Here is a 25,980-nt window from a genome sequence, read left to right as displayed (position 1 = left end):
TAGTGCTTTTCTACCTTTAAGGTACTCAAAGCGCTTTGACACTACTTCCACATTCACCCATTCACACACACATTCACACACTGATGGAGGGAGCTGCCGTGCAAGGCGCTAACCAGCACCCATCAGGAGCAAGGGTGAAGTGTCTTGCTCAGGACCCAACGGACATGACGAGGTTGGTATTAGGTGGGGATTGAACCAGGGACCCTCGGGTTGCGCACGGCCACTCTCCCACTGCGCCACGCCGTCCCTCTGTGAATGATAAATGATATTATTTTATATTTTACAGTAATGTGTTAATAATTTCACACATAAGTCGCTCTGGAGTGTATGTCGCACCCCCAGCCAAACTATGAAAAAAAATGCGATTTATAGTCCGAAAAATACGGTATAGAATTTCATATGAAGCACCCTGTTTTTCATTCATTCACATTTTACATTCACTTATTCCTTCAAAACAGGGCCCTCCATGGATCACACATTGCATGGCCTGTGTATAGGAGGTGTGGCTCTGTCAGGAGAGTACAATTTGCTATTAACACTTTTATTGTGTCCTAATTTTATTGTAGCTTTAACAATATTTTTTTTCAAAATAGTAATCTTCTTGTCAATGCATGTCGGATATGGGACCTTGTGGAACGATTACATTAAAAACATGAGTCAAATTAAATGATCAATGTGACGACTTGTCCAGTGTGTACCCCGTCTTCTGCCCGGATGCAGCCGAGATAGGCTCCAGCACCTCCCGCGACTCCAGAAGGGACAAGCGGTAGAAAATGGATGGTTGGATGGTGTTTCAAAATAATTCCCAACAATAAAGTACATAATGGTGGGATGTGTATCTTTCAATTATTCTGATCAAAATCTTATACCTTATAACTGCTACCAGTGATTGTTTACGTCCATCCATCTGTTTCTACCGCTTATTCCCTTTAGCTATAATCGGGCGGAAGGCGGGGTACACCCTGGACAAGTCGCCACCTCATCGCAGTGATTGTTTACTTGATATGACCAAATTCCTTCTTCTGTGGGTTCAAATAAGGGAATGTTGTAGTTTGTGAAGCCCTTTGAGTCACTTGTGACTTAAGGCTACATAAATAAATTGTGATTGATTGGTTGATTGATTCTAAAAAATAAAAAAAAATAAGAAAACGCAACAATGTGTCAATTATTGAACAGCTCTTTGAAAGGAACGGTTCTTGACAAAATTCAGGTTCTTCAAAGAGCTGTAAAATTCAGTCTCTTTACATTATAAGTTCAAAGTTAAATGATGTTGTCTTATACTGACGTTTTTAAAACTCCATTTTACTTTGTTCATAATTGTTTTGGATGCAATGATCATGCACCTCCCCATTTCCTTAAAACGTCCTCTGATATGCAATTTGCACATGATATGTGTATTAAATGTCCAAAGTAGACTTAGAAAGACTTATCCATGCCTTTGTCTCGAGGAAGTTTGATTACTGTAATGGCCTTCTCACTGGGCTCTCTAAAAGAACTGCAAAGCAGTTGCAGTACATCCAGAATGCTGCTCCTTGAGTCCTGACTAGAACCAGGAAATATAACCGCATTAGTCCAGTGCTTAGGTCACTGCTTTGGCTTCCTGTTGATTAGAGAATAGATCTTAAAACAGCTCTCTGTTTGTACAAGTCTTTTCATGGTCTTGTGCCAAAGTACATGTCTGACATCTTATGAACCATCTCAGGCTCTGAGAACATCAGGAAGTGGACTCCTGCCGGTGAACAGAGTCAGGACCACACATAGTGAGATTGCGTTTCAGTTTTATGCTCCTAAAATCTGGACGAGTCTCCCAGAAGATGTGAGAAAGTCCTGCATGCTGGCAATGTTCGAATCAAGGCTGTAAATAATTTTATTTAATTGTGCTTATGACAACTATCTACACTATTTATGCGATTTTAATTGTAATTATTATTTTTATGATGATTTTATTTTCGGGCTTCACGGTGGCAGAGGGGTTAGTTCGTCTGCCTCACAATACGAAGGTCCTGAGTAGTCAGGGTTCAATCCCGGGCTCGGGATCTTTCTGTGTGGAGTTTGCATCTTCTCCCCGTGACTGCGTGGGTTCCCTCTGGGTTCCTCCCACCTCCAAAGACATGCACCTGGGGATAGGTTGATTGGCAACACTAAATTTGCCCTAGTGTGTGAATGTGAGTATGAATGTTGTTTGTCTATCTGTGTTGGCCCTGCGATGAGGTGGCGACTTGTCCAGGGTGTACACCGCCTTCCGCTCGATTGTAGCTGAGTGACCCCAAAGGGAATAAGCGGTAGAAAATGGCTGGCTGGATTTTATTTTCTGATTTTAAATGGAATTATGATATTCATGATTATTTTATATTAATGCTCTCATAAGTTTCTGTAAGGCACTTTGAATTGCCTTATATACAAATTGAGCTGTATAAATGAACATTCCTTGCCTTGACTGTTTGTGTTTTAAAAGATGACTTAAACCATTTTTCAATTAACAATGATATACTGTATTTGGGAGGCAGCTATGATAATGACATTTGTTGGTCAGTAGGTGGTAGTAAAGGATTAAACATTCACTGGGACTCGCTGATTAGGACCAGCTTTATTGACCAAGTATGTTTAAACACAATAAATAAGACTTGGTAGGCTGTGTTCTCTTTGTTCAATGTAAACACAAATCAAGACAATGCAACAACTAAGTGCAATACATTTCACTGGAGTATATAATGTCCACAATGTACTTTTAAATCCTCAGAACACTTGCTTTGTAGGCGGAATAAGCAAAATTATTTCTGTTTTATTCCACTTTTTGATCCAAATCTTTACTTGAAGGTCAAATGCGGTTTCAAGTGTACAGCCTCGATTGTATTCTATGCCGTTAAATGAAAACCCTCTGAGTCAATTTTCTCAGTAACAACTGCAATAAATCAGAGGAGTGCCACCACTGAGCAGAGTGTGCCTCTAAACTAAGGCTTGCCAGTCCTTCCCAGCCAGTCCAGTTAGATCACTATTGATTCTCTGTCTGGCTGTGATACCACAACCACATTTGACCTGTGAATGCTGAGATCACAGCATTGGCATCCCAAATCAAGGCCCGCCAAAAATAGTCGATAATGTTCTCAATATTTTAACTATTTTCTTACTACACTATGTCAAACGCACACAGGTGGACACCAACCACACACTAGTAGAGGTGGCCATCATAATTGATTCAAGGGGCTGTTTGCAACATTTCACAGATGTCTAGAGCAGTGGTTCTCAACCTTTTTTCATTGATGTGAACATTTTTTCATTTCAATTACCCCCTAATCAGAGCAAAACATTTTTGGTTGAAATAAAGAAGTAAAATTACAGCACTGTGTCATCAGTTTCTGATTTATTAAATTGTATAACAGTGCAAAATATTGCTAATTTGTTGTGGTCTTTCTTGAACTATTTGAAAAAAAAGATATACAAATAAGGGACGGCGTGGCGCAGTGCGGGAGTGGCCGTGCGCAACCCGAGGGTCCCTGGTTCATTTCCCACCTAGTACCAACCTCGTCACATCCGTTGGGTCCTGAGCAAGACACTTCACCCTTGCTCCTGATGGGTGCTGGTTAGCGCCTTGCATGGCAGCTCCCTCCATCAGTCTGTGAATGGGTGAATGTGGAAGTAGTGTCAAAGCGCTTTGAGTACCTTGAAGGTAGAAAAGCCCTATACAAGTACAACCCATTTACCATTTCACTAAAAACTTGTTGAAAAATAAACAAGTGTTCAATTATAAATAAAGATTTCTACACATAGAAGTAGTCATCAACTTAAAGTGCCCTCTTTGGGGATTGTAATAGAGATCCATCTGGATTCATCAACTTAATTCTAAACATTTCTTCACAAAAAAAGAAATCTTTAACATCAATATTTATGGAACATGTCCACAAAAAATCTAGCTGTCAACACTGAATATTGCATTGTTGTATTTATTTTCACGGTTTCTAAACTTACATTCATGTATTGTTGAAGTATTATTCAATAAATATATTAATAAAGGATTTTTGAATTTTTGCAATTTTTAAAATATTTCAAAAAAATCTCACGTACCTCTTGGCATACCTTCAAGTACCCCCATTTGAGAACCACTGATCTAGAGGATGATAACTTTCCAAAGTATTTTACAAAGTATATTCACTCTCTCACAGCTTCTTGTACGTAATTACGTACGTACATAACACATGCACACTTATTAGCATAAGGTGTTGTTAGCTACTAATAGCAATTTGGATAGCTAGGGTTAGCTGTCATTGAATGTATATTCTATCATAACAACAACATGCTTGCAAATTCATTGTTGTTTCTCTTGGGACTGTTTTTGCATGTGTGCGTGCGCTCCCTGCACGTACATGTTGATTAACCCGGTGAGTGACTGACGTAAACACCAATTATTTTATTCAGGTTGGTAAAACAAGTTTTATGACATATACTTTGTAATTGTGAAAAATATTGACCATTGTCAAACAAAAATGTTCTGTTAAACCACTAATGGTAACATAAGCTAGTCGGTGCTGTTGGTTTTTTGTTTTGAAAAATGTTAACGTGAGGAAGTTGCACACAACACCTTTAAATGATTATGATGAAACGTTGTGTCAATTTTTTAAATAATTGCATCTTGAAAAATTGAGTACTTGGCTGCACAAAGCTGATGCACTGTTGAGTCATTCTTAACTTGTTGACGTCAGCTGTGGAAAAATTAGCTTTATTCATATCACCGATTCCTGGAAGTACATTATTATTTTGCTTAATGCAATAAGACAGTCAAGCCATTTGGTCATCTAGAGATATTCTCCACTCACATTAAAATCTTATCTAATAAACAACAACTAATCAATGATTAATCATTAAAGTTTCAAGGAAATTAAGTTAAATGCCCATCCTTACTAAACACACTTCATTGGGTATTCATACACAATCTAATGCAGTGGTTCTTAGACCTTTTTTAGCAAGTACCACCTCAGAAAAAACATGTCTCTCCAAAACCACCATAATGACCAACATTATTATTAAATTGTAATATTACACACAGTTTAAACAGTAACACTGCGTTTGGAATATAGGAAAATAACATTGTTACAGGGCAGCATTGTGGAAGAGGGATTATTTCGTCTGCCTCATAATACGAAGGTTCTGAGTGGTCCTGGGTTCAATCCCGGGCTCGGGATCTTTCTGTGTGGAGTTTGCATGTTCTCCCCGTGACTGCGTGGGTTCCCTCCGGGTACTCCGACTTCCTCCCACCTCCAAAAACATGCACCTGGGGATAGGTTGATTTGCAACACTAAATTGTCCCTAGTGTGTGAATGTGAGTGTGAATGTTGTCTATCTGTGTTGGCGACTTGTCCAGGATGTACGCCACCTTCCGCCCGATTGTAGCTGAGCGACGCCAAAGGGAATAAGCGGTAGGAAATGGATGGATGGAAAACTGTTACATTACAATATTTAATTAAGTGATTCTTTGGCGTATCACCGGGTAGAGCTTGAGTACTACTAGTGGTAACCGTACCACAGTTTGAGAATCACCAAGCTAATGAGATAAAATACAATACTGTAACCATTTAAAAATCAACAAAGTTCTAATATCAATTTTTTTTTAAGTACTTATTTAACAATATGTTTATTATTGCATTTGTAGTTTTGACTGCATCATACTGAGAGCTGTTTGGAATAATGTGTGTTACTCACGAGAGAGGCAAGAAGCTCTCAGCATTTTTTCATGCAAGCAAAAATAATGTACACTGTTGAACCAATTCCTTTCTGATGGTGTAAATCATAATTGATCATTTTCAATACATGATAGAGCACACAGCACCATAGATCTGGATAATGGAGGCGAGCATAGTGTTTATGTCAATATTGTGGTTGTTAGTATATAATACATTTTAGATTAGAAGATTTTAGAAATGACCAAGAAGGCAATCTGGAGACTAAGATGTAGACCCTTTCATAGGATAGATAAAAAACAGAGTTAATAAATAGTGTATTTGTTGGCCCTGCGATGAGGTGGCGACTTGTCCCACATTGTACCCTGTTTTCTGCCCAAGGGCTTTAGTTGTAGATTTCAGGACATCACCCTAACCAGGCACCAAAATGCTGTTTCAGAGAATTAGCAACCTAAGCTGTCCTAAAAAAATATTTAAAAAAAAATATTGTCTAATTCTAATTTCACAGTAAGACTCATATAGTACAGTCACACTGTCCAAAACAGTACAAATCGGTCATTCAGATGCACCCAAACACTTTTATTGCACTCTATCAGATAATCATTATAACTCAGTTTTACTATCACTGTTAGAGAAGTTAACGATGTTTATCCTTATGTTATGGTTTATTTGTCCCATGGTTAAGAAAGACATCATGTGGTTACATTTGCGCAACTCATCATGCCCAAAAAGGAGTAGAAAGAAGTGAAACTTATATTCAATCCCATCCGGTCGCCATTTCTATTACTAAAAAAAAATCATTAACGTCATAACTTTCACATGTTTACACTTTGTTTACCTTCTGAGAGAAGGAAAGGAAGGTGTTGGAAAAGGAGAAATAAAATATAAATAAGCAAAAAGGAGTTTAAAATTACGCTAAAATTGCAGTCACAGTGTTCACAAAAATATTAGTGTTTCTTTAATAAGGATGACAATTATATTAAAACCCTGTAAAAGTAATAAAATGAAATACATTGTTAATTTTAAATGGAAAATAATTGAGAATAGTGGAGACATTAGTAGTAGTAAACATACAACATGTTTACAGAGTTACATAATCAAGAATACAAATCTTGCTTACAGTTCAAATTTAACATGTCCAGGTGCAAAACTTATTTACCCCTATGCCCTCTTTATCTCACAGTTACGAACCAGAAAAACACTTAAACCTCTGCCAGGTCATATTTACAAATAGACAATGATCCTTTTTAAAAAAATCCTGAATCCAGACGATTATCTGGATCAACCCTCAAAATTAATCACTTGGTCCTTATCTCATTTTTAACATTTCTTGAAAGTTTAATGAAAATTTGCCCATAACATTTTGAGCGGCGTTCCTAACTAACAGACAGAGACACACAAGCAAATTGAAGGATACATCAAATTAAATTAAGTATGTGCATGTTTGTTTTGTTTATCCGTCTCTTCCAATCAAGCTAAGAGAGAGTTCACTCTTTGCCTCGGTCTGACAGAATGAAATAAACAATGTGAACACTCTTGTCAGTCATCCTCTCTCTGTGTGTGGGCGTTGGTGGGGCTGCTATCATAGACGTGCCGAGAAGCTCAGCCATGTAACGTAAGTCTAATGAAACATGGTAGATATTATGTAGATCACCTCCAAAATCTAATCACCTGTTCATTTTTTTTCTCTCACCCCCCACCCCATTGTTTACCTGTATATCACCTTTTTTGTAAAAGGCGCCGAAAGTTGGCAGACCCGTCAGCAATCCTGTTCGGACTCCCTGTAATGTTTGTCTGATCTTGAATGGGATTGTGCTGAAAATTTTAATTTCCCCTTGGGGATTAATAAAGTGTTTTTGATTCTGATTCTGATTACCGGTATACAATTTGTGAAACGTTTTCATTAAGAGCTGCCCATAACTTTTCGAGTTCTTAACTAATTGAAAGACAGACAATCCCCAGAGATTTCCCTTACCTCATTAAGTAATATGTTTTTTTACTTCCTGTGCTAAAACTGCATTGCTCACAAAAATGCTAAAGATATCAGGCCCCTGGCGAAACCATAGACTGACACATAGACTGGTTCTACTGCTCCAGCCGCCATTCCCTGCACCTCAACCCTTCTTGAGGAGCACAGCATCACAACCATCAAGGGTGTAGTCCCGGATGGACCAACAATCTGCTGCTTCAATTAAACGTGTTCCAGAAACGGTCAATTTCCTAATGCCATTGTATGACCAAGACAACACCCAGAAATGACTCACACATTGAGTAAAAACAAGGTTATTACCAGTAATGACAATGACACAAAACAAATACTAATCTAAAATTGTGACAGTATCATTTACACGTCATATGTCATTTCTGGGCATAGATAGAGTAATGACGTACTGGTGATAGTCAATGAATGTGATATAATGCTTAATATGGTTGAATTTGGCCTACCCTGTAGTAATATTGTGGTTGTTAACTTCAACATCAAGCCTTTGTGAGTTCTGTCTTTTATTTCCTTGTATCTTTGACAACATGTCATGTGACTTTCTGTTATGATTGTAGTTTGTATTAGATTACAACTGCAGTGCATCAAAGTAATGCCAGTTTCAATTTGTTGACCCTCTTGTGTAAAATTCGGTGACCAAAGCACTCAAAACTGAAAATGTTGATTGTCAAACATCAACACTGATGCACAAAATTCTCATAAGCACCTACTTTCATCTGCCTCATTTTGAGGGATTTATTGCATTCTGCTATGCATCATTATGATTTCATACAACAAACACAATTCATTATTGCAAATACAGAAATATTTTAAACTCCTGAAATCCGTCACAATGAAAATGAGTCAGCATAGAAAAATATATTACAGAGATTAACACCAGCAAAACAGAGCTAAAGGTTTTTTTAAATGCTGTGAAGAAGGCATTATCTCAATAATGCAAAAATATAGCAAAATAAAGCCATATCATTTAGGGAGACACCTAAAAAGATTAATTTAGTTGTACTCTAACCTGCCCTCATACATGATCATACAACAATACTCCCTTTTTATGATAACACAGGTGTAATTTTAGAAGTGGTACATAATTTCCCCCTTGTTAAACAAATATACAATCAGCAGTACCACAGATGTTATCGCCGCTTTATTAGTCCTATTATGGTGGGAATTTCAGGTTGTGACTTGAATCAACAAGCAAATAGCAAACGTGACTTGATACAGTACAGGATATAATAAACATATACCTATATCGAATTCGTTAGTAAGCAGTTTCCACAAGTCCCTTGGGTGATGATGTTTACTCCTCGTGATACAATGCGTCATGCTGTGTTTACAGCCGAGGGTGTGCCTGTGCTACACAACCTGTGCAATTTGCCATCTAAGTCATCCTGTGAGACAAGAAATGATTACCCATTAGGAGAAACATGTTTTTTGGTGTTGTTGTTTTTCTTTCAAAAGTGGCATTTGGAAGACTACAATTTGACCAGAACAGATATACAAATGTCTTTGTTGCTCTTCCTCCTCGAAGAAAGCAAAGCAGAACTGCGCTCGCCTCAACTCGCCTTGATGAACACACCCATAATTGGCATCCGATCTAATTACACAATGTGCGGTTCCATTATGATTTGTACAATCAATTCAAAGACATCCTGTAAGGGAGACTCCAAAAAGTGCAACAATAATAATAATAATAATTGTGTCCAAAAAAGCATTTTGATTTTAAACTGCTGATTTGACTAAATCGCTGTGTCATGTCACTGTGCTCTGGCAGCAGGCTCTTCCTCAAAGGCCCTGTTGTCATAGTGACGCTGATGCCTCTCGGGGTCACTGCTCAGAGGGCCAGTGAGTGGGACCTCATACATGGCCTCTCCTCCTGCTACTGTGATGACGGTGACCTCTTGTGGCGAAGCTTCAGCCATGCTCTCTTTTTCCTCCACATCAACTCCCAGGGCCTTAAGGATGTCGCACTTGCACATGGGGCAGGTCCTTTTCTCCAGCAACCAGGGCTCGATGCAGGCTTTGTGGAAAATGTGGTCGCATGTCAGCACCGTCACGACCTCGCTCGCCTTGTAGGACTCAATGCACACGGCACACATGTAATGGTCGCCGATCGTTTCCTTGTCGTCTCTCTTCAGCGTGCGCACCTGTAAATGCCCGATGGCCTTCTTGGCCTCGGATTTCAGCTTCCTCTCAGCACGCCGGTGCGTGCGCAGGTTGTGGAGACGGTTGGCAGAGATGAACAAGAAGTAGGCCACAGAGGCGGCTGTGACTATGAAGAATGCGATGGACATGAAGTAAAGCCAGTAGGTGTCCATCCAGGGACCGTGAGGGCTGCCCGCGTCTATCAACATCCGCACTTGTGTTCCGTTCTTCACCAGGCTGGCAATCTCCATGCCTTGAATGTTGCCGATCATGATGGACACAACATCTAGAGCGTCCGAGTGGGCCATGTGGGTGGTGCTGTTGCCAGTGCCGTCCACATTGTACACCACCACAGCAGAGGCGCCGTAGCGCTTGGCGGCATTGATCTTCTCGCTAAAAGTGCAGTTCCCCCTTTTAACAAGCGCTATCCAGGGTAACGCACTGAAATTGTACATAGAATCCGGTTGGCAGCCTTTCGGGTCTCCCTTGGGAAGAACGACCATACCTGTGGCCTGAGCGAGCGGAGAGTTGCGTCCAAACACGCCACATTCGCAGTCCCGGTCCACAGTTTGGTTGGGGCTGATGAAATAGTTGATTTCCACCACCGCGGTCCAGAAGACCAGAGCAGCTGAACAGTGAAGGAGTCCAGATAAACACAGCAGAAGCAACAGGCTGCGATGTGTCTTCTCACCCATAGTAACGCTCTTTCTCAAATGAAAAAAATACAGGAAGCACTCCGCTGGTCTCTTTGTCTACTTTAACACGCCTTTTTCAGCCCAGTTTCCTTGTTGTTGAAACCCCGGCAGTCTGGATATAGCTCTGGTTTCAGCCAACCTGCTGTCAAGGGTAATCTGATACAAGCCTTTGGTAACATAACACGAGCTACGCGTCAGCCATTCACCTCTCCTTATCTTCCTGAACCTTGAACGCTGCGCGCTTTTCGCAGAGGGCAGGGTGGCTGCTATTCAACAAGTTGAAGTACACGGAAAACACAAACCCACGCTCTTCCTGCAGCTGAGGTACTAATTACGAGCAGGCTGGTGGTAATAAGCACCTGATAACGACAATTTTAAGGACAGAAGTCCGAAGCACAGGGCAGTTGTTTGTGTGTGTTATAAAAAGTGCTGAGTTGTGCTTGTGTAACCATGGACAAAGCAACCCAGCTAGTTTTTCTTGTTAAGCCTGTTTCCTTCCTTGTTTTTGAGCTAGAGGTGACTTCTTTAAAAAAAAAAAAAAGAAGCCTATCTTCTTTTGAGTGTACATAATTTACTCAGCAACGTCCACATTTTTGTATATAAAAGTAAAGTATCCTTTCTTGTTTGGATTTGGGATGGAACAACGTATTGTCAAAAGTTTCCATTGTATATTGTATCCTCTTCCACAGTGGTTTTTAACCTTTTTTCAGTAATGTACCCCCTGTGAACATTTTTTTAATTCAAGTACACAAAAATCAGAGCAAAGCATTTTTGGTTGAAAAAAAGAGATAAAGAAGTAAAATACAGCACTATGTCATCAGTTTCTGATTTATTAAATTGTATAATAGTGCAAAATATTGCTCATTTGTAGTGGTCTTTCTTGAACTATTTGGAAAAAAAGATATAAAAATAACTAAAAACTTGTTGAAAAATAAACAAGTGATTCAATTATAAAATAAATAAAGATTTCTACACGTAGAAGTAATCATCAACTTAAAGTGCCCTCTTTGGGGATTGTAATAGAGATCCATCTGGATTCATCAACTTTACTTCTAAACATTTCTTCACAAAAAAATAAATCTTTAACATCAATATTTATAGAACATGTCCACAAAAAATCTAGCTGTCAACACTGAATATTGCATTGTTGTATTTTTTTTTCCACAGTTTATGAACTTACATTCATATTTTGTCGAAGTATTATTCAATAAATATATGTGTGAAGGATTTTGGAATTGTTGCTATTTTTAGAATATTTTTGAAAATGTTCATGTTCCCCTTGGCATACCTTCAAGTACCCCCAGGGATGACGTGTACCCCCATTTGAGAACCACTGTTCTAGATAATATAATTTATATGGTGCTGGGATACCCACTGCTCTAACACATAAGCGAAAGCCCAACTCACACACACACACGCACACACGCAAACACACACACACGCACACACACACACACATTCAGATTAAGAGGTTTCCAATGACCTCAAGACAGGGAGGTTGCCTGTCATGCCAAGTAGTTCTCCAGGACATCCACACTAATCTGGGGCAGCCCAACCACTGTTAAATATTTTATCAAAAGGGCAGAAATACAAACCCCGTTTTCATATGAGTTGGGAAATTGTGTTGGATGTAAATATAAACGGAATACAATGATTTGCAAATCCTTTTCAACCCATATTCAATTGAATGCACTACGTAGACAAGATATTTGATGTTCGAACTCATAAACTTTTTTTTTTTTAGCAAATAATAATAACTTAGAATTTCATGGCTGCAACACGTGACAAAGTAGTTGGGAAAGGACATGTTCACCACTGTGTTACATCACCTTTTCTTTTAACAAAACTCAATAAACGTTTGGGAACTGAGGAAACTAATTGTTGAAGCTTTGAAAGTGGAATTCTTTCCCATTCTTGTTTTATTAATCAATCAATGTTATTTATATAGCCCTAAATCACAAGTGTCTCAAAGGGCTGGACAAACCACAACGACATCCTCAGTAGAGCCCACATAAGGGCAAGGAAAAACTCACCCCAGTGGGACGTCGGTGACAGTGACAATGATGGCTATGAGAAACCTTGGAGAGGACCGCATATGTGGGCAACACCCCCCCATAGGGGACCGAAAGCAATGGATGTCGAGCGGGTCTAACATGATATTGTGAAAGTCCAATCCATAGTGGATCTAACATAACCGCGAGAGTCCAGTCCAAAGTGGATCTAATATAGTAGCGAGAGTCCCGTCCAAAGTGGAGCCAGCAGGAAACCATCCCAAACGGGGGCGGATCAGCAGCGCAGAGATGTCCCCAACCGATACACAGGCGAGCGGTCCATCCTGGGTCCCGACTCTGGACAGCCAGTACTTCATCCATGGCCACCGGACCGGACCTCCTCCACAAGGAAGAGGTGGACATAGGAGAGAAAGAAAAGAAATGGCAGATCAACTGGTCTAAAAAGGGGGTCTATTTAAAGGCTAGAGTATACAAATGATTTTTAAGATGAGACTTAAATGCTTCTACTGAAGTAGCATCTCGAACTGTTACCGGGGAGGGGATTCCAGAGTACTGGAGCCTGAATGGAAAATGATCTATAGCCCGCAGACTTTTTTTGGGCTCTGGGAATCACTAATAAGCCGGAGTCTTTTGAACGCAGATTTCTTGCCGGGACATATGGTACAATACAATCGGCAAGATAGGCTGGAACTAGACCGTGTAGTATTTTATACGTAAGTAGTACAACCTTAAAGTCACATCTTAAGTGCACAGGAAGCCAGTGCAGGTGAGCCAGTATAGGCGTAATATGATCAAACTTTCTTGTTCTTGTCAAAAGTCTAGCAGCCGCATTTTGTACCAACTGTAATCTTTACTGCTAGACATAGGGAGACCAGAAAATAATACGTTACAGTAATCGAGACGAGACGTAACAAACGCATGGATAATGATCTCAGCGTCGCTAGTGGACAAAATGGAGCGAATTTTAGCGATATTACGGAGATGAAAGAAGGCCGTTTTAGTAACGCTTTTAATGTGTGACTAAAAGGAAAGAGTTGGGTCGAAGATAATACCCAGATTCTTTACCGAGTCGCCTTGTTTAATTGTTTGGTTGTCAAATGTTAAAATTGTATTATTAGACAGAGGTCGGTGTCTAGCAGGACCGATAATCAGCATTTCCGTTTTTTTGGCGTTGAGTTGCAAAAAGTTAGCGGACATCCATTGTTTGATTTCATTAAGACACGCCTCCAGCTGACTACAATCCGGCGTGTTGGTCAGCTTTAGGGGCATGTAGAGTTGGGTGTCATCAGCATAAGAGTGAAAGCTAACACCGTATTTGCGTATGATGTCACCTAGCGGCAGCATGTAGATAATGAAGAGTGCAGGGCCAAGGACCGAACCCTGGGGAACTCCACACGTTACCTTAACATAGTCCGAGGTCACATTGTTATGGGAGACACACTGCACCCTGTCAGTTAGATAAGAGTTAAACAAAGACAGGGCTAAGTCTGACATACCAATTCGTGTTTAATAAATTATTATGATCGACGGTATCAAAAGCAGCGCTAAGATCGAGGAGCAGCAACATAGATGACGCATCAGAATCCATCGTTAGTAATAGATCATTAGTCATTTTTGCGAGGGCAACTGTAGTTACTGTCGTATTTTACGCTTCATAATGCGCCACACATTTTTGATGGGAGACAGGTCTGGACTTCAGGCGGGCCAGGAAAGTACCCGCACTCTTTTTTTACAAAGCCACGCTGTTGTAACACTTGTCTTGCTGAAATAAGCAGGGGCGTCCATGATAACAATGCTTGGATGACAACATATGTTGCTCTAAAACCTGTATGTACCTCTCAGCACTAATGGTGCCCTCATAGATGTGTAAGTTACCCATGCCATCACGGATGCTGGCTTTTGAAATTTGCGCCTATTATAATCCGAATGGTTATTTTCCTCTGTGTTCTGGAGGACACCACGTCCTCTGTTTCCAAATATAATTTGAAATGTGGACTCGTCAGACCATCTTAGGTGAGCTTGGGCCCAGCCAAACCGGCGGCATTTCAGGATATTGTTGATAAATGGGTTTGGCTTTGCATAGTAGAGTTATAACTTGCACTTACAGATGTAGCGACAAACTGTAGTTACAGACAGTGGTTTTATGAAGTGTTCCTGAGCCCATGTGTTGATATCCTTTACGCACTGAGGTCGGTTTTTGATGCATTTGATCCTGAGGGATCAAATGTCCGTAATATCATCACTTAAATGCAGTGATCTCTCCAGATTCTCTGAACTTTTTGATGATTTCATGGACCATAGATGGTAAAATCCCTAAATTCCTTGCAATAGCTCGTTGAGAAATGTTGTTCTAAAACTGTTTGACAATTTGCTTACAAAGTGGTGACCCTCAACCCATCCTTGTTTGTGAATTACTTAGCATTTCATGGAAGCTGCTTTTATGCCCAATCATGGCACCCAACTGTTCCCAATTATCCTGCACACCTGTGGGATGTTCCACATAAGTGTTTGATGAGCATTCCTCAACTTTATCAGTATATATTGCGACCTTTCCCAAATTCTTTGTCACGTGTTGCTGGCATCAAATTCTAAAGTTAATGGTTATTTGCAAAAAAATAAAAATAAATTTATCAGTTTGAACATCAAATATGTTGTCTTTGTAGCATATTCAACTGAATATGGGTTGAAAATGATTTGCAAATCATTGTATTCCGTTTATATTTACATCTAACACAATTCCCCAACTCATATGGAAACAGGGTTTGTAACTAAATAGAGGACAACACCGGTGTTTAATCTCATAACAGTTGCAGCTCACATTTGCTGATTACAAGAACAATGACCCTTAAATTCCTGAAATATTACAGCAGGTGAAAGCCAAACAATGAAACTTCTTTGTATCAATCAAATAACTTTTTTCTGCAGGCCATATCAGTGTGAGCATTGGCTTCAGTACCCGAGAGAATTTGCTTTAGTAATACTGCCACCTCCTGGCTGGACTTGTGACAAGACTTAAACAAAGCATTATCAAACAACTTTGGATAGTTATAATCAGAGGTAATAAATAACTCATTACATATGCTAGTGTTATTTTGATTGAGTAGTTTTTTGTGTGAGCATTTGTATTTTAAAAACCAGTGCTTGTACCTTTATCTTTGTATGGTTTTTCTTTTTAACTATTCTCATTAGCTACATTTTAAATATGATCCAGTGCAGTGCAAAGTATGAAAAGAAAAGCACTGAAATAGTAAATTCCACACAAAGTCGATTCAATTTTCCCACGAAAGCCGTCTCCCTGGTTAGGGCAGTGCTTCTGAAATATTTTCTGTCACCACCCACCTGGGGTAGAAGAAAATATTCTGCGCCCCTCTAATCTACACCATGTCTATAAATAGTAAAATGTATCATTGCTATAACTATACCCATGCATAACCTTTTAAGCTTATTAACATTAAATGAAACAATTGCCTCGTCTCCCAGCATGGTTACAGTGAAGCCGAGTGCTACATACACCGTACTCCATCATATTCTAGTGAGGTCACAGGCACCGCCCTCCTGGCAATGGGGGGGCCACTATTTAAGAAGGACTGGGTTACAGTTAGTTTAGAGTTTGGTTAGAGCTATAGTTTGGGTTCAGCTCGGTGTTAGGATCAGGATTCGAGTTGCCAAAGAATTTCCACAAAGAGTTTCAAAAACACATATTTTGGATTAAAACGATCTCCATCCACACAAGTGTAGTTTTTAAAACTGTCTATGTCTACACACAAACACATACATCTGCTGTCATGCACATTTTATCCAATCAGAAGTCTGAAAAAAACAGCAATAGCTGACTTGGTGCAGCATTACACCTCTGTTATTATAATGTTTACTTTGATATACATGACATACAATAACATGTACATTGTCTTTAAAACCAGCCTGCACATACACATACCATGGGAACATTATTAAAGAGTGACTCGCTTGTGCTGCTGAAACCCAACACTCATAGAATTATAACATGTTCAGCATTATGGTGATGTATTACATGTGCTGTGTAATTACACTATTTCTAAAATCAGCATGCACTAACGAGCCAAGGAAACCCTTTTGCATGGAGCCTATCAGCTACAATCGGGCGGAAGGCGGGATACACCCTGGACAAGTCGCCACCTCATCGCCGGGCCAACACCGATAGATAGACAACATTCACACTCACATTCACACACTAGGGCCAATTTAGTGTTGCCAATCAACCTATCCCCAGGTGCATGTCTTTGGAGGTGGGAGGAAGCTGGAGTACCCAGAGGGAACCCTCACAATCACGAGGAGAACATGCAAACTCCAAACAGAAAGATCCCGAGCCCAGGATTGAACTTATGACTTGGAGAAAAGAAAAAAAAAGAACTATGACTACTCAGGACCTTGTTGAGCATGGGTGTCAAACTCTGGCCCGTGGGCCAAATTTGGCCCGCCGAGTAATTTCATTTGGCCCTTGAGGCAATATCAAATTAACATTAGAGCTGGCCCGCCGGTATTATACAGCGGCGGTGCTGCTGTAACACCGCATTCATCACTAACATACTTTTCAACCCTCCCAATTTCCCTTGAGACTCATCTATATTGATGAAGTGCCTTATAGGCATCGTCTTTAGTGTCCCCTACAAACCCAGTCATATAATATATGCGGCTTTTAAACACACACACACATACGGCTGCAAGACATACTTAGTCAACAGCCACACAGATCGTACTGACGGTGGCCATATAAAAAATGTTGATACTGTTACAAATATGCGCCACACTGTAAACCCACACCAAACAAGAATGGCAAACACATTATGGGAGAACATCCGCACCTTAACACAACATAAACACAACAGAACAAATACCCAGAACCCTTTGCAGTACTAACTCTTCCGGGACGCTACAATATACATCCCCGCAACCACCAAACCCACCCCCCCAACCCCAACCACATCAAACACCCCCCGACCCACCATCTCAAACCCGCCTCGCGCGCCCCCCCATCTCCCGAATTCGGAGGTCTCAAGGTTAGCAAGTGTGCTAATACTACAAATCCCATAATCCTCTGCGGTTGTTTCTGCGTGCCAGCCATGCTCTCTCCTCTGGGTCAGTAGCGATCCGCGTTCTTGTGCCACGCTTCGGCTGAAAGCTAGCCGGCTCACCCCGCCTCCCCGTGCCTCTCTCCCAGACGTGCTACAGCCTCATTCTACAACTGTCAGTGTCACTGTGTTACCCCTACCAAAAATGGCGAAAAGGAAGAGCGAAAACAGAACTTTTCTCGACAGGTAGGAGACAGAATATCTGTTTATATATGTAAAAGACAGACCTGTTTGTCTCGTTTGTGGAGCCAATGTGTCGGTAACTAAGGAATATAACATTAGGTGACACTATGAAAGGAAACACCAGGACAAGTACAAGGACCTGGACACGACTCAAAGGAGCCAGCAAATAGAGGACATGAAAAGAGGTTTGCTTTCACAACAGTATATGTTTTGTGTGTAAATGTGTATCTGTACTGTTAAACTGGTCACACAAAATGGTTGATGGTTGATTATATGACCGAAATAAACTTATTTAATTCATTCATTCATTCATTGCTTGTTCCATATTCAGTGTTAAAGCATATCAGTGTAGCAAACAGAGCAATAATTAACGTTTTATTAATGCACTTTCTCTTGCTACTTCAAGGCTTGAATGTTTGATTCAATCATTATTATTTATTTTTCAAATGTATTATTAGCCTGTGGAAAAAGTTTATTTTGATATTTACCTCAGAAGGCTGCACATAGAAAAGAGGCATTCCATTTTTATTCAAATTTTATTTGATATGCCATTGATATTTTTTAATAATTATAATTATTATTTGAAACTCGATTTTGCATGTCACTATAAAGTTATATAAGCCTTGCTTGTTCAATATTCACTGCAAAACTTGTTTGGGTCCCTATTAAAAGGTTAATTTTTTCAAACTTGGCCCGCGGCCGGCTTTGTTCAGTTTTAAATTTTGGCCCACTCTGTATTTGAGTTTGACACCCCTGTTGTTGAGTGAAAATATCATCATGTTTATGTCCAGACTAGGGCTGGGCGATATATTACTCAACGCGATATATCGCGGGTTTGTATCAGTGCGATATAGATAATGACTATATCGTGATATTCGAGTATACGTTCTCATGCAGTTGCTTTTAGCTGCGGGCTTTACACTACAGGCTTTTCCCACTCCTTCTTGTGTCTCTTTCTCACAAGAAGTAAGTGCACCTTCTTACACACGTCACACACTGTCACGTTATATGTCACATACGTAAACGCCATCACGGAGCATAGAGGTTGCAGACTTGGTAACGTTAGCTGTGATGCTAGCGAAGCTGTGCGAGTGGTAATACGACAGAAAGAAGGTGCTAATGAAGGAAGAATTGATTCCCAAGAAAAACAGCAGGTGGTCCATCGTCTGGCGGTAGTTTGCCTTCAAGCGAGAAGATGTCGAATAGATTGATTGACTGATTAAAACTTTTTTTTTAGTAAATTGCACAATTCAGTACATATTCCGTACCATTGACCACTAAATGGTAACACCCGAAAAGTTTTTCAACTTGTTTAAGTCGGGGTCCACGTAAATCAATTCATGGTAAAAGACAACTTTAAACGCCTACTGAAATGAGAATTTCTTATTTAATCGGGGATAGCAGGTCCATTCTATGTGTCATACTTGAACATTTCGCGATATTGCCATATTTTTGCTGAAAGGATTTAGTAGAGAACATCGACGATAAAGTTTGCAACTTTTGGTGTTGATAAAAAAGCCTTGCCTTTACCGGAAGTCGCAGACGATGACGTCACCCGTGTGAGGGCTCCTCACATCCTCACATTTTTTATAATAGGAGCCTCCAACAAAAAGAGCTATATAGACCGAGAAAACGACAATTTCCCCATTAATTTGAGCGAGGATGAAAGATTCATGGCCGAGGATATTGATAGCGAAGGACTAGAAAAAAAAAATTCATAAAAATAAAGTTAAAAAAAAAACAAAGGCGATTGCATTGCGAGCGATTCAGATGTTTTTAGACACATTTACTGAGATAATTTTGGGAAATCCCTTAACTTTCTATTGTGTTGCTAGTGTTTTAGTGAGTTAAATAGTACCTGATAGTCGGAGGGGTGTGTCCATGGGTGTCTTGACGCCAGTCTCTGAGGGAATTAGTCGCGGCAGCAGCAGCACGACAGAAGCTCCGCTGATCTCCGGCAACAGGCGACTTTTTACCACAATTTTCTCACCGAAACCTGCCGGTTGACAAGTGGTCGGGATCCATGTTTGCTTGACCGCTCTGATCCATAGTAAAGCTTTACCTCCGGGAATTTTAAACAAGGAAACACCGTGTGTTTGTGTGGCTAAAGGCTAAAGCTTCCCACCTCCATATTTCTACTTTGACTTCTCCATTATTAATTGAACAAATTGCAAAAGATTCAGCAACACAGATGTCCAAAATACTGTGTAATTGCACGATGAAAAGAGACGACTTTTAGCCGCTAGTGGTGCTGCGCTAATATGTCCCCTCCAACTCGAGACGTTACGCGCACGCATCATCATACACGTCATCATTCCACGGCGTTTTCAACAAGAAACTCTGCGGGAAATTTAAAATTGTAATTTAGTAAACTAAAAAGGCCGTATTGGCATGTGTTGCAATGTTAATATTTCATCATTGATATATAAACTATCAGACTGCGTGGTCGGTAGTAGTGGGTTTCAGTAGGCCTTTAATTTGTCAAGTGTGAGGCACAAGCGTTGCTACCAAAAGTAGCATTACTGCTAATATGTAGCATCATTTGAAGAGTCACTTGCTAATAAATGTTTAATAAATACAGTTTTGGTCAATTGACTTAGTTGTGATTTTCTTCTCTGCATGAAAGTTTAAAATGAGCATATATTAATGCAGTTCTACGAAGAATATTTTAATGTACACAGATAAAATCCTCATACTGCTGTGATTATATGTATCAAGTGTTCATTCAAGGCTAAGGCAAAATATCGAGATATATATCGTGTATCGCGATATGGCCTAAAAATATCGAGATATTAAGAAAAGGCCATATCGCCCAGCCCTAGTTCAAACATAGAGTACTTCCTCTTATAGCTTGTTTAAAGCCGCAAGGCAGTGTTGTTGAGCTTGGAAATGGCTCCGTTTGTGCCATGTACACGCATACGCTAAGCGGAGAGTTTTGAAACTCTACACTTCGGCCAGCGTTTGCAAAAGTCTGCGTTTTTGAAGACAAAAGTACGCTTTTGCGTGTGGACAAGAGGCCTAAACGCAGAGATAAATATGCATTTATTGTTTTAATATCTGTCTTCGTGTGGACATGAGTTAGGGCCTTAAGTTGAATTTTTTTTTTTTTTTTCACACTTTTTCATAACATTTCAAAATGTTTATTTGTTACGCAAACATAGTTTAATGCATGTTTGTACTAAAACAAATTAATGTGAAATATATTGTTCTATAACTGTGATAACCGAATGACAAAAGTTAAAGAGATTATCCGTAAATACACTTAAAAAAAAACAGAAAGAAAAGTGCTATATCAAAAATAACTTGGAATAATGAAACAATGTGGACTCTAGTTAAAAATTGGGACTCAGCTCTCAAAAGAGCTATTAAAACAGGTGTAAATACGGATAGTATGATTTTTTTTTTAGATTTGAGGAACAAGGTTGCAACTTTCACTTAGAATTAATCAAAGCTGCAAAATGGAACATTAGACAGTTATGGAAAAGCATTGTCAAACTCACTAGAAGAGAGCAAACAAGAAATAATATTAAATATCAATGGCATTAATGTAACAGACAGTCTGGACATAAGTAATCATTTTAATGAACATTTTATCCAGCCTGTACAAACTCTGAAAAAAAACTTCCCTCAAAATCTGTGCAAAGATTGCCAGTTATTCAGGATGGACTAAGTTTAGAATTAACAAGTGAAACAAAGGTAAACAATATCCCATGCATATTATCGAGCTCAAGATCGAGAGATGTATACGGTTTGGACACTTTCTTCCTAAAAACGTATAAAGATAGTCTTACTGCTCATATAGCAACATTCATAAATCAATCAATAACAGAAAACACTTTCCCTACCAGATCGAAAACTGCCACTATCATCCCAATCCATAAAGCAGGAAATAAACAAGACATCAACAATTACAGACCGATTAGCCTTCTCCCCGATATTTCCAAAGCAATAGAAAAAGTGATCATAGAGCAAATCACATAACATCTGGACTATGAAGACCTCCAAAATCCCTTGCAGTTTGGGTTTCAGGCAAATCACTCGACCGAAACTGCATGTTGCCTTCTACTAGACACAATAAAACAAAACCTTGACAATGGAGGTGTAGTTGGAGCAATATTCTTAGACCTTTGCAGGGCATTTGATACAGTTAGTCACCCCACGTTACTTAAAAAATTAACAACTTTTAAACTGTCGACAGATACTCTGGCCTATTTGGTCAGACCCAATGTGTCCGTATTGATAACACAACATCCGGTTTCACTGCTACTGATATTGGCCTGGCACAATTAGGCTCTAACATCGGCCCTCTTCTTTTCTCCATGTATATAAACGACCTGCCGTCTGTATGTGAGGATGTAAATATCCAGATGTATGCAGATGACACGGTCACTTATACTTGCGGAAAGGATGCTGAAACGGTTGCCAAAAAACTTACAGCAACCATGCAGAAAGAAGGTGGCAAGATTGCCCACATGACTCTAGTCTTACATTAAACATTAAGAAAACGGCAAAAACATATTTTGTAAACAAATATAAAATGTCATCCTTTCCAAATATAACTGTTAATAAGGAAACAATTCAAAATGTTAGTGAATATCATTACCTGGGTGTCATTTTAGACACAACACTTGGCTTTAAAAAAACATATCAAACAGATGTGCCACAGTCTTAAATACAACATAAAAATGTTCAAATGTATCAGGAATTCATTAACACTGGATGCAGCTCAAACTTATTTGAATGCAAACGAGCCAGTTTGCCCCACAACAAGAAGATAGAGAAAAAGAAGGAAGTTATTGATTGCAACGTGGGACTACAATGGCAGACCTGCGCAAAGCTCTTTGGGTAAAACTTTAGAATACATGGAGATATTCGCTGTTAATGGGAAGATGTCACTAATGGAGAAAAATTTTAACGACCCATTTGAAGGCAGTATGAAGGAGGGACAAAATTGTTTTATAAATATCTCCGCAATGCGTCCATGGTTTGATTTCACATTTTCAGGACTTATGCAGCGCCCAAATACACAAAAAAAGGGACCAATAGGTAAGTGAAGTGAAGTATATTTATATAGCGCTTTTTCTCTAGTGACTCAAAGCACTTTACATAGTGAAACCCAATATCTAAATTACATTTAAACCAGTGTGGGTGGCAATGGAAGCAGGTGGCTAGAGTGTCTTGCCCAAGGACACAACGGCAGTGTCAAGGATGGCAGAAGCGGGGTTTGAACCTGCAACCCTCAAGTTGCTGGCACGGCCGCTCTACCAACCGAGCTATACCGAGCTATAAGAAGAGTTGATTTTGCATAATGGATCCCCTTTAACTAAAACACCAAGGAACAGACCTTGTATGACTCCAACAGTTCTTTAAAGGGGAACATCACTTTTACTTGATTTTGCCTATGATTCACAACCCCTATGTTAAACAGGAACATATGTTTATATTTTTTATGCATTCTAAATCATAGATAAAAGCGAGCGATATGTGGTTTACAATGTAGATCATGGGGATCCGAGCAATTCCACCTATAAAGCGCTCTTAAAAAAAAAATCTAAAAACCTCCATCAACGTTTTATATACAGGCTGTAAGCATATATGAACAGTTCCTATGCAAAGACAGATTTATCCATTTTCCTTGTTTTGAGTAAATAAATGTTTTTGTGGAGCTTTTCATGTAACAGCCATCCTGCTGATGTTGGCTGCAACTGAATCGTTCTTCCCATTGCACTGAGGGAACCCCTAATGAAACAGTTCTGTAGAGATTAAATAGTCTTGTGATTTTTTTTCCCACACATACATATATTGCGCTCTACCACAGTATCGAGCACTATTCTCTAATAATCTAATTAAGACATATATATATATATATATATATATATATATATATATATATATATATATATATATATATATATTAATTTTGGGCCCACTGTAAAACTGGCCACTTAGTCACCAGTATTCTACTGTGGTAAAACATTTTTTTTTGCCTCCACAACATATTACAGTAAATGGAAAAACTATAACTTTTGGGAAAAAACTGGCAGCTTAGTCGCCAGAATTTTACTGTGAAAATGTAGAGTTGGTTTTTTTTTTTACAAAATCCATCCATCCTTCCATTTTCTACCCTCTTGTCCCTTTTTGGGGTCGCGGGATGTGCTGGAGCCTATCTCAAGTGCAGTCGGGCGGAAGGCGGGGTACACTCTAGACAAGCCGCCACCTCATCACAGGGCCAACACAGATAGACAGACAACATTCACACTCACGTTCACACACTAGTGCCAATTTACCGTTGCCAATCAATCATGTTGTAGTTAATTTTGTGGCGATTTTCGTCCGTTTTACATAATAATAAAGTCACATATCATGTAGCCTATATTTAACAAAGCCTAACAAACATTTCATTGTGCCCGTCGATAAAGTGATGACACAATCATCTTGACTGTGGACATATTACTGTAAATGTAAAAACGGTAACACTGAGATGCCAGAGTTTTTGGATAAAAAAATGTGGTATTGTTTCTCCATCTACAGTAACACACCACAAAAACAGCAACAGGAAGAAAAAAACAGCTCAGTTGACATCATTTTACCGTACAAAACTGTGGTGGAGTGTTTTTGTTCAATCTACAATAATATGCTGTAAAACCACCGTAAATTTTACCCTAAAATCTATTGTAATTTTTTCATTTTGTACAATTTGATGGATAACTTTTGTTTTACATAAGTCAAGCGGACATTTAAGTATTGGATGGATGATGATATATTTGTTGCATTATTGGGTGATATTAAAGTTGTAAACATATGCAATTTCATGCAATCCATAGATTTTTTTGGGTCAAAATAGAAAGAACGAATACCTTATTTCCTTGAATTGCCGCCAGGCATGTAATATGCGCCTGCCTTGAATTACTGCCGGGTCAAAATCGCTTCCCAAAATTATTAGCGCATGCTTACTATTACCGCCGGATCAAATTCGTGATGTCAGGAGTGACGCATCCCCAATCATCATTTTCAAAATGGCGGAGGCTTATTTCAAAAATTTGAAATCGCACAAAGGGAAGAAGATTAAGAGCTATTCAGTAGGATTTAAGGTCCAAGCTATTGAATCCCGGTATACTAAAAAGAACACTATGTTTTATTAATATACCAGCTGTGAAGAGGTGGAGCCGACGGTCCGACAGACATGCAGTGCACAGCTGTAGCAGTTAGCGGTAGCAGCCGTGCCCAAGATACCGGCGAGCAAGCAGAAGAGCGACCTGACTGAGGGTTTATTGAAAAATAAACTAAGACAAACTTCTCAAACCATGCCCTTTCGTGGTGGTCCTGGGATAAAGATATCACCCATGGAGTAGAACGAGAGGGGAGTCGCCCACACCCGAGCTAACTGATAGCAGCGGTCCGATAGCAGCTTTCTGAGAAACTTTTTAAATCTGAAGAAAGATAAGGAATACATCGATGCCCTTGATCAGAAGGAGCCAGCATGGATCTCATTTACAAGCAAAGGTAAGACCACCTTTCATTGATTTTTTATTTACCGGCAGCCTTTACAACCAGGTAAAATCCCATTGAGATCAAAGATCTCTTTTCCAAGGGAGACCTGCATAGCCAAGAGGGCAGCATCAAGGTTACATTAAAAACAGTTAACAACACTTAAAACATCACATTTACAACATTAAAACTTGCTACATGGAAATCCAAACTGTTGACACACACTGCATGATGACATGTGTTGCTATACTGACACCTGGCGATGAAAACGCAAAACTGCAATCTGGGGATAACAAACCGTCTCCTTTGTAGATTCATTTAATTGACATTCATTTCAAGTAAAGTGCTTTGATTTGAGTCATAAAGTGAATTTCACGACCTTGTATTTTATGAATGAAAGACAAATAAAACATATCAAATGAACTATAAAAGGCGGTGCTGAAAATAATAACCATAGTAACGTTTTTTTTTAATAAATGTGCTTTTCATGATGGTATCCTTACATCACACTCAATTTTTTACTGCACGCCATTGGTAAGCGCAGGGGTGAGAAGAGGTTTTAAAATTATTAGTGCCTGCTTACTTTTACCGCATGTCTTGAATAAGCGCAGGAGTGAGAAGAGGTTTTAAATGTATAAGTGCCCCGGCTGCTATTAAAGGAAATACGGTACATTTAGTAATAAA

At 39.4% G+C, this 25,980-nt stretch overlaps 1 protein-coding gene across 1 annotated transcript; it reads right to left on the bottom strand.

Moving 5' to 3' along the window:
• Positions 1 to 8,381: 8,381 nt before the first annotated feature.
• On the bottom strand, positions 8,382 to 10,913 carry LOC133540876 (E3 ubiquitin-protein ligase RNF128-like). Its single transcript, XM_061883891.1, has one exon. It carries the CDS (start codon positions 10,503 to 10,505, stop codon positions 9,423 to 9,425), a length of 1,083 nt encoding a protein of 360 aa, XP_061739875.1. The 5' UTR covers positions 10,506 to 10,913; the 3' UTR covers positions 8,382 to 9,422.
• Positions 10,914 to 25,980: the final 15,067 nt, after the last annotated feature.

This window comes from Nerophis ophidion, linkage group LG02, assembly GCF_033978795.1.
Source record: "Nerophis ophidion isolate RoL-2023_Sa linkage group LG02, RoL_Noph_v1.0, whole genome shotgun sequence".
Classification (NCBI taxonomy): Eukaryota; Metazoa; Chordata; class Actinopteri; order Syngnathiformes; family Syngnathidae; genus Nerophis; species Nerophis ophidion.
This window is presented reverse-complemented; position numbering and strand designations above follow the sequence as displayed.

Coding starts and splice junctions, on each gene's coding strand:
- LOC133540876 (XM_061883891.1), bottom strand. CDS start 10,505: ATGGGTGAGAAGACACATCGCAGCCTGTTGCTTCTGCTGTGTTTATCT.